Genomic DNA, 9,702 nt, shown 5'->3' with positions numbered 1-9,702 from the left:
GGGCCTAGGTCCTGCATGGGCGACGTCAGCCGGCGCCCGGGGTTGCGCTCGAGCGTGGGTGGCGCTTTCAGGGCGCCTCGAGCACGTCCTTGCTTCTCTTTGTCGCATCCCACGTCCAGGCCTGGTGGCTGTCGTCAAAACGGACCCCACCCGTCCCGTCTGTGGTTACCGCTTCGCCGGCATCTGGCCTCCTGTGACCACCTCCTCCTGGCCGGGGCTGGGGGGGGGGCTTCTCCGCTTTTCCTGCCCCCCACACACCCTTCTCTCTGCCTGGCCCCGTGGGGTGCAGCCTCCACCCCCAGGCAAGGGCTGAGCTCGGGACACCCTCACCCAGGGCCCCGGAGGCTTCCCTGCCATGACCAGCCGGGGCCCAGCCACCTGGATGGCAGCCACTGGTTATTTCTGTTGCACTGGTTTGTCTTTCCTGGAGCTGCTTTTGTCACCAGCAGTTAGCCGGTCGGTCGTTTTGTGAAGCCCTGGAGTCCTGGGAACGGGTATGGGGTGGTGGGGCAGAGTCTGGGATCTTGGCATGTGCTTTCCAGGGTGGATTTTCCCGTGGCAGAGACCACTGGTTTCCTGTTTATCTCCTTGCTGAGTGGTCAGTGGAGTGGCCAGAGGACATGGAGGGGCTCTTGGGCCTACCTGGAAAGCTAGCGCTGCCCTGTGCCCCGCAGCACACACGGTGCTGCAGGCCAGTTCAGTAGCTTCCAGATGGGCATCAGGTGGGCAGGGACCAGGGTCACAGGGTGGGCTTGCGTTCTGCCTGAGTCCCTCGGGAGGCTCTGATGTGATGTGCCCTCTGCTGTTGTTCTTGATCCGTGCTCTTGAAGCAGTATCAGGCCTTGACTGCAAGGTGTGTGACTGCTGGTCCTTCCCTCTGTCTCCTGGGGGGGGGGTGCTTCTGTCCTTCCACTGAGCCCCAAGCCCCTCCCCTTCCACTGCACACCCCCAGCATCCCCTGATGCCCTGCAGAGGACTCTGAAGAGGCTGTTGGGGCTCATTGGGCTTTGTCAAGCCTGCACCTGTCCTGGCCCTGCTCCCAGCTGTGCCTGGTTGCTGCTGGCCACCCTCTTTACCCTGGAAGAGGGGAAGGCCGGGGCAGCTTCTGCTGAGTTTTAAGTTTCCTCTTTAGCTAGCCCTCGTTTAGAAATCAGGAAAAGACAACTCCAGACCCTAACTGGAGTCACATCTAATTAGGGCTTGGAGGTGGGAAGGGGCTCAGAGCTAGGATGGCGGCTGGTCTCCTGGGGCTACCCTATCCTGGGAGCCATTTTTCCCCCTGGACAGGATGAGCTGTCCCTTGTGTGCTGCCCAGGTCTGTCATCCTCCAGCCACCGTGGGCAGGGCGATCATACAGAGCATTGGTAGGGCTGGGTTTCTCTAGCATTCTTGTCACCAGTTACCTGTGATCCTGCCCTGCACCTGTAGGTGCTATACCTGCTGAGTGGGAGCTAAAGTTGCGGGGCAGCAAGGAGCCTCTGATCCTGCTGAAAAGCCATGTGATAGCCTATTGTCTCCATCACATCTGGCTGAAGGAGACGGGGGCTGGGCAGGGAATCACACCCAGCACAAGTGTCTGGTCCCCTTCTGGAGCTGTAGGTGGCAGTGTGGCTGCCCATGGGGATGCAGCTGGTGACATGTTAGAGCACAGTGTAAGAAACACTATGGGCATAGCGGATCTTAGAGGGTATAACATGGCCTGCAAACCCAGAGAGGAGGCAGAGCTGTGGCTTGGGGACTGGAGACCGTTGGCAGGTACCCCGAGGAAGTGTGCATTTCCTTCTGGGCTGCGCACACCTGAGTGGGAGCCGGGAGTCCGAAGGGGAATGGACAGGCCTCAGCCACAGCTGCTTCTGTTTGGGCAGGGTTGGGACACTTCATTAGGATCCAGATCTGCCCACCCCCAACAGAAGCCAGGCTGGGGGAACTGAGGAACCATGAAAAATACCCACTCCTCAGAGACGGCTCCTCACCAGCTGACCCAGGCTGCAGTGCCCCACCAGTGTAGGGGCAGGATGAGGGCCGGGGAGTCTCCATGGGAGCCTCATCCTTTTCTTTCTCTTCCCAGTCCAGGATGACAGGGACCCGCAACTGGAGAGCCATGCAGGATATGTGCCGATACCGGCACCACTACCCGGTAGGTGCCCATGGCCCTCTGCTGCCTCCACAGCACCCTGAGACACAAAAGCCCTCCCATCAGCTCCCTTTCAGAATGTCTGGTGTCCCACCAGTATGCGTCTTGGGTGGGATGTGTCCCTTGTCCAGAGCACAGGTCTGCTGTGGATTCAGATCCCTGCCCTTCCCTTAATGGCAGGGTGATCAGAGCGTGTTCCTCTGCCTCTTGAGCCCCTGCTCTCCAGCCTCCTGACACAGGGGTGCAGGTCCGGCAGGATGCTTCCCAACTGGGCTTCCCCATGTGATGTAGGACCATCTGGGTGGAGGGTCATCCTCAGCCCATATTCTCTGTACCCAGGAATCTCAGGTAACCCTTGAGGTGCAGAGGAAGGAGAGCCCCCGGCCCTGGCCAGCCTTGATGGGGAGGTAAAGATGGCGCTGTGCTCTGTGCCTGTCCTCACCTGCAGAGTGAGGAGCCCAGGCTGGGCTCTGGGGTCTTGGGTCAGCCTTGGGAGACCCAGAGGTTTGCAGACACCTGCTCCCTGGAATTCGGAGTCTGAGAGGTCGTTAGAGACAGCCTCTTTCTGACACATCCCTAGCCATCCCCTTTCTCTGGCTCTTCAGGATTTGGTAGAACGAGACTCCAATGGTGACATGCCCAACTTGAGTTTCTACAGAAATGAGATCCGCTTCCTGCCTAATGGTAAATATGGAAAAAGCACACTGAGCTGTGGGCAGTAATTTGGGACCTGGATGGGCTGCGCCCTGGTCTGGCCCCAGCTTCAGCAGCCTTGCAGTGCCCTCTGGAGGCAGCCAGGGTTGGAAAACTGAAGGGCCAGAGAGTAAAGTTGACTTTTCTGCTAACATCACCTCTCAAAACTGCCTGACTTTGCTGCTGACTCAGAAAAGCAGTGCATGCAAACCAATAAGCTACAAATGGTTTTCACACTTGTATGTGTATTTTCTGAAGTAAAAGTTACACGAAATTAAAATTTTGGTGCCAGGAAGAGTTTATCGCCACCTGCCCACACCTGTTCACCCCCTTTTCATGACAACACGAAACACAGACTGACTACGGCAGGGACCGTGTGGCCCACACAGCCTAGGCCGGCCTGTGTTCCCGGTTGTGTTTACTGGGCATTGTTTGCAGAGAGTTCCACGGTGAACAGGCCATGTGCTGGGTTAGGCCATGAGGTCACCCTTTTACAGAAATGAGTGAGTCCGGGGCCCCCACCCGCTTGGCCAAGTCAGCAGCAAGGGTTCGGTTTTCAAATTGCAGAGGGGCCAGAGGCCTGGGCACCCAAAATTGTTGTAACAAATGAAGCACAGAAAACCCTGCTGAGCCCCAACAAACTTGTAGGGTGAAATTGGGGGTGAGGGGACTGTTGGCCACACTGTTCCCCAAGCCCCATCACGGTGGCCTTCATCTGCTGTCCCCATTGGCTCACAGGCTGTTTCGTGGAGGACATTCTTCAGAACTGGAAGGACAACTATGAGCTCCTGGAGGACAATCACTCCTACATCCAGTGGTGAGTGGGCCGGTGTGTGGCGAGACCTCTGGGAGGGCCGGGCCCTGGCTGCTGCCACCCCCCGACCCCGCTGCTCCCTGGTGTGCACCGAGCACTTCGTCCCCTCCAGAAGCCGGATCCGCGCTGCAGCTGATGATGCCTGCACACCTGTGAGTGGGCATCTTTGGGCACGGCAGGGTCCACTGGCTGCTAAGGAAAGACTCAGGCCTGGCCCAGAGCTGTCAGCTGTCATCGCGGCAGCCATGCCCTTAAGTTCTTGAGGCGGATGGGGCAGGCCTGCCTATCAGGTCCCATGGCCTCAGAGCCAGTCCTCAGAGCCCCTGGGGACAGGGCGGGCAGCGTTGTACCTCACCTGTGCTTGCATGAGATACCACACCAGCAACACAGGCAAACTCTGTCATAGGGTGCATCGTGGGGCTGTGTGCACCCATGACCAGAGAGAAGAGGGGTGAGAGGCACAGCCCAGAACAGGCGGCAGGCGGGCCAACATGGTGACCGAGTGACCCTGCCACACAGCCTGCTGAGCGCGCTGGCTGGGTGCCAGTCAGCCGTGCTCCCCTGTCCTGGCTGCCCACTCCCACCCTCGCCCCTCTGCCCTAGAGAAGGCAGGGAGCTGTACTGGGCCACCTGCCCCTAAAGGGCCTGCACCATCTGTGTCTGCACAGGCTGTTTCCTCTGCGGGAACCGGGAGTGAACTGGCATGCCAAGCCGCTCACACTCAGGGAGGTTGAGGTGAGTCCCTGGCTTGGTCCGGGAGGGACTGGGGAAGCGGCCCTCCCTTGGGTCCCCTCTGACCCTGACCGTGGACTGCCAGGATGGGGACGGCACAGGAGCCTGAGAGGTGGTGCTCTCCCCTCCACAGTGGCCCTGCCAGCACATAGAAATCTACCTGAGGGAAGCTGCCACCTATAGGGAGCTGGGGACGGCCCAAGAGATCAGTGGTGGGAACAAGGAACAGAGGGGCTTGGGCAGTGAACAGTGCCTTGTGGCAGGTAGAGGAGGTTCACGGAAAAGGCAGCCTTGTTGTGACTTGGGAAATTCGACTCTGGTACTACAGTTCGGAGGAAAGCAAGACTTGTTCACTTGTCCCTTGCCCAAGAGAATGAGTCAGGCACTGAGAGAGGCAGCTGCTGGCCCAGGGTCTGTGTGGCTCCACTGACGCTCCTCAGGGACAATGGCCCAGGGACAGCTGCCTGAGCTAGGGGTATTTCTCAGGCCTTCAAAAGCTCCACGGAGGTCCAGGAACGGCTCATCCGGGCCTACGAGCTCATGCTTGGCTTCTATGGCATCCAGCTGGAGGACCGAGACACGGGCGCTGTGTGCCGGGCACAAAACTACCACAAGCGCTTCCAGAACCTGAACTGGTGAGGACAGGTCTCCTGTGTGGCCCCTCCATGCCCGCAGGTGGTCTGGGTTGTGTGTTCTTACCATGGAGGGTCACTGGGAAAGCAGGGACAGTGCACACTGCCCAGACACCCCGGCCCTGCCCCGCCCCAGCTGGGCATCCTCTGACCTCCAGGGCACACAGCCCTTTCTGGTTCTGGGTGAGTCCTATGTCCCAGGCAGCTCTGGGCTGTGGTGGGCTGTGGCTGCATCGCACCCCGAATGCCCTCCCACAGGCGCAGCCACAATAACCTGCGCATCACCCGCATCCTCAAGTCGCTGGGCGAGCTGGGCCTGGAGCACTACCAGGCTCCGCTGGCGCGCTTCTTCCTCGAGGAGACACTGGTGCACCACGAGCTACCGGGCGTGCGCCAGAGTGCCCTGGACTACTTCCTGTTTGCGGTGCGCAGCCGGCGCCAGCGCCGTGAGCTCGTGCATTTCGCCTGGCTGCACTTCCAGCCCCGCTGCAAGTTCCTCTGGGGTCCCCGAGACAAGCTGCTGAAGTTCAAACCCCAGGCTACGGTCCAGGCTCTGGCCAGCCCCAGGCAGGTGAAGCGAGACAGGGTCCTGGAGGACACCCCGCAGGAGGCCAGCGCCCAGGGTCAGACCTGCGGGCCGGAGAAGGACCAGGGAGGGGACGGTGTATTGGCCGAGGGTCCCCAGCCGCTGGGTGAAAAGCTCCAGGACGCAGGAAACCTGGAGGGAGACCAGGAGGATCAGGCCGAACCCCCAAGCCCCAAAGAGAGCAAGAAGAGGAAGTTGGAGGCCAACAGGCGGGAGCAGGCCCCAGGGGAGCTGGGGTCCCAGGGCGTGTCTGAGGTGGAGAAGATAGCTCTGAACCTGGAAGGCTGTGCCCTCAGTCAAGGCAGTCGTGACCTAGGGGAGGCCGAGCAGCCGTGTCCCAAGTCCCCAGCAGCCAGGGCGGCCGATGAGGTGAGGAAGCGGAGGAAGGTGGAAGAGGATGCAGGGCGTGAGGAAGTGGAGACCCGTGGCGGCAGCCCGATGCCGGCTTCTGCCCCAGGGGAGTGCCCCAAGGCCCAGGATTGTGGGGATGGGGGAGAGGGGGACCCAGGAAGCCAGGCCAGAGCGGAGCAGGCTGCTCCAAGGAGTCCATCAGACGGGCCTGGTCCTGCCACCACAGGAACCTCAGAAGCTGAGACAGGAGGAGGTGGCCAGGACGGGGCCTTCTGTCACACCTGGAAAGCCTTAAGGGACAGGAGCCAGCAGCATCTTGGCCCTGCCCAGCCCCGGTGCTGAGGGGGATCTGGGGCCCGGCACCCTGTTGCTGGCTCTTCACGGTGCCCAGCAGTGCTGGCCTCTCCCTGGTGATCACATTCAGTGGCCACCGGAAGGACCGAGTCCCTGCCCTCAGGGAAGGCCAAGGCCTTCAGAACCCTTCTTACCTCACTGCATCCCCACCCAGCTCTCTCGGAGCCCCACATTTGTAAATATGAAGGGGGAGGTCTCGGCGGGAGAGGGTTTGTTTTCTTAGTCTGGTGCCAAGCGAGGCCTTTTCTGAATAAACTCACTTGACTTTGGGGCCTTTGGGTGTGGACTGAGGCTCTTTTCGGTGCTCTGTGGGGCTGGTTGTATAACGTGTTCTCTGGGCTTTCTTCCCCGGGTCCTAGGTGGCCCCAGCATGCTTGAGTCTGGTCCTCAAGGTCCCCTGGAGCCGGAGGGCCAAACAGTTGGCCCCTGGCTGCCTTTTGTCACCTGCTTAAGAGTTGGTGAGGACTGCAGGGTTCTCAGGTGGCTGGGGAGCAGTGTCTGGGGGCTGCAGATCTAGCCTGGGCCTTCGCAGCTGCCCTCACAAGCGCAGTAAGCAGTAATCTCTAGCCCTCCCTGCACTGTCTCTCTGTGGCCCAGCACTGCCCCTCTCCAGGACGTCCCCTTGTCCCCAGCACTTGCAGGTTGCTGTGTGAGGAGCTGTTCTGGGGCCTCTGAGGGCACCGCTGACTCGCAGCTCCCCAAGGGACCACAGACAGACTTGCCATGGGCAGAACACTGGACGTGGGGCACAGACCTGGGGTCCATCGCAAGGCGGGAAGCGTCACTGTTCTGAGTCAGGGCTCTGCTCGGGAGGAAGCTGTCACTGTCTACTGGAGCACTGGGCTTTTGCTGCTGGCTGCGCTCCCACTCTTCAACTTGAGTTTTGAAATGGATTTTTACTGTACAGGGGAAACAGGCACAGCGTGATGCAGTGTCAGTTTGGTGGTGTCCCTCTGATCACTGGTGCTCGGGGTCTTGCGTTGGGTAGGGAATCCCACTCCTGCTTGGGGAGGCGGGGCCTGCCTCAACTTGAAGGAGAGCAGTGTCCCCAAGTGGGAGGACAGTGCCTTGGTTCTGCCAGCTCAAGGTGATACTGGAGAGGCTGGGCTCTTAACGGTGGGTGAGGCCAGCACCCTCCCTGTCCTCGGCCAGCCCAGCCAGTGGCCTTGTGACAAGGTGAAGGCCAGTCCAGCAGAGGCCCAGTGGGCCCAGATGCCAGCCGCTTCCCTGGCCTGCGATGAGGGCACCTGTGCCTCGGTGCCCTGACCAGCTGCCTCTGGGCACGTGAGTGGCTGCGCTGTGGCCTGGGCCAGGAGCAGGCATGAGGGGTGGCTACAGCCTTGCTTTCTCCGGAACTTGTTCCTGGGCCAGGGATTGGGGGCTGCCCAGAGCCCCTCATCCCTGCCCCTACGGTCTGAGCAAGGACTGCACGCTGTCCCCTGCCCCGCTGATGTAACCTGCAGGACCCCGGGCAGTGAATGGCCGGCTGCCTTCTTCCATGGTGGAGGAGTCATCAGTTCCTGCTCCTGGGCAGAGGAGTGACGCGCTCCACCCCTTCCTGTTACTTCCACCATCTCCAAAGTTGGTTCAGCCTTCAGAGTTGAGGCCCCAACCCAAGGGCGCCAAGCTGGAGGTAGCATTTTCTGGCAATGCCGAGGATTCCTGGAGGCAGCCTGTACCCTGCCAGTGTGGTGAACTCCATCAATGACTTGGTCCTTGGGCAGTACCTGTGCGCCAAAGGCTGGTTGCAACTCAAGTTGGTGGTAAGTCGATACAGCTGATATTTCGATTACCTGGGTACATGCTATTGGTAACATGAAGCAGACGAACCTTCCATTAACCTAATTAACCCAAGTTGTTTGTATGTGAGGCCGGACTTAACTTGAGGGGCTGCTGTACTTGGCAGAAGGCACCCAGCATCTCCAGGTGCTCACACTTTCAGGACCATCTCCCAGGCAGGAGAGGAAACCTTTATTGTAGCCTTTCTCTCTTTTTTATAGGAAAATATAACCCCCCACACACAAACTTTAATTAACTACCAGAAAGGTACAAAATTGAAAAGTTCTTCTCCAGCTATGATCAAAACACTTAGAATGTCCAAGGTACTGTGGGTCCCTGGGTTACATATTCAGACCTTTACAGAAGCAGGTGAACCTCAGGCTCCTCAGAAGAGAGGACTGGATTAAGACAGCTACAGAAACTGATCGTCGCTCTGTGAGGGAGCAAGCCAAGCTTCCTCAACTGCCAAGAGCACCACCTCGGTGGTCATAAACCCTGCAGAGACCCAGCAAGACTTGAGTCTCAAATGCAGAGTAAGTTTCCAGGTGAGCAGTCAGCAGCGCACAAGTGGACACGGATGGGACAGAGCGCTGATGAGAGCAGTGCACCGGAGCCCAGGGAACTTCCAGGGCCACCTTGGTGCTGGCAGCACGGCCGCCTCCGGACCTCTGCTGTTTCCACACCAGGGTGTTTATGCAACTGCAGGGAAGTGGGCAGTGGTGTCCTCCTGGGTGCTGAGTGTACCTCAGAGCACAGCAGAGCAAGTTCCTTGGTGAAGACTCCTCTAGGGAATGGCTCCCTCTCCAGGATGGTTAGGGGTCACACACTCCTTCCTGCCACCTGGGCGCGAGCCCTTTCGCTGCTGTCCCTGGAGAGAGAACCACCCTGAGACTCCCATGAAGTTTCTGCCAGTGCCAGCTGGACGGGGACTGCCCACTTCGGTCCCTCATCGGGACCAGGTACAAACACCCCGAGCTGTCACAGGCGTGCGCTTCCTCTCCTGCCTGGCACGCCAGAGGAGGCCAGGCCCCGACTGGTCCTCAGTGGCGGCGAGGTGGCCCTCTGCGGCATCACTGCCCCACCCGGGGCAAGAAGGCTGATGCCCGCTCGGGCGTTCAGCTCACCTTCCTCTTGGCAAGCCGGCGCCAGCTTCGCGCTCTGCCCGGCTCTGCGGTGCACACGGGGAAAGTCCGGTGGGTGGGAGAAGAGTCTCCCAGAAAGTGGGGACGCATGCGGCCCTCGGTGGTGTTGGCCTGGCGGCCACGGTGACCAGGACAGCAGCAACCAAGCCAGCACCACGCCCCCTCCATAAAAGGCGCCCTTCAGGAGGGCTGTTCCCAGCCACACCGCGGCTGAAAAGCAAGGGAGAAAGAAGCCCTTCTTGTGCTATGAAAGGCGTGTGTGTGCAACACACCAGTCCCATGGTAATTTTAACTCGCTGGCGGGCCAGAGAGCGCCGCCTGCCTTCTTTCTTCCCGGAGGCACAGCCCCCAACCCCCGCCCCCAGGTAGGCCGGGCAGAATGGGGGGCTTGTAGAGCGCGGGGCGGGGCGGCGGATGCCCAGCCTGAGCTCTGCGCCACCCACCGACCTCCGCCTCCTGCCCCGCCGCCCTCCCGGCACAGCTCA

The 9,702-nt window shown here is 60.1% G+C and overlaps 1 protein-coding gene across 3 annotated transcripts; it reads left to right on the top strand.

Annotated features, from left to right (window-relative positions):
• Window positions 1–1,512: 1,512 nt before the first annotated feature.
• On the top strand, window positions 1,513–8,516 carry Ogfr (opioid growth factor receptor). 3 transcript variants are annotated; one of them, XR_004518484.1, is made up of 7 exons: window positions 1,513–2,137; window positions 2,740–2,818; window positions 3,566–3,644; window positions 4,310–4,376; window positions 4,860–5,008; window positions 5,264–8,059; window positions 8,439–8,516. XR_004518484.1 is itself a non-coding variant. In XM_010637880.3 (6 exons), exons 1-6 carry the CDS (start codon window positions 2,036–2,038, stop codon window positions 6,282–6,284), a joined length of 1,497 nt encoding a protein of 498 aa, XP_010636182.3. In that variant the 5' UTR covers window positions 1,513–2,035; the 3' UTR covers window positions 6,285–8,292. The 3 variants fall into 3 exon arrangements, 1 of the variants encoding a protein (XP_010636182.3); XR_004518483.1 differs by lacking the exon at window positions 8,439–8,516 and adding an exon at window positions 8,297–8,372; XM_010637880.3 differs by lacking the exon at window positions 8,439–8,516 and having other exon boundaries at window positions 5,264–8,292.
• The last annotated feature ends 1,186 nt before the right edge of the window (window positions 8,517–9,702 follow it).

The sequence above is a fragment of the Fukomys damarensis genome, unplaced genomic scaffold (assembly GCF_012274545.1).
Source record: "Fukomys damarensis isolate Sample0158 unplaced genomic scaffold, DMR_v1.0_HiC HiC_scaffold_22, whole genome shotgun sequence".
Classification (NCBI taxonomy): domain Eukaryota; kingdom Metazoa; phylum Chordata; class Mammalia; order Rodentia; family Bathyergidae; genus Fukomys; species Fukomys damarensis.
The sequence above is the reverse complement of the archived record's forward strand: the minus strand, read 5'-3'. Positions and strand labels throughout refer to the sequence as shown.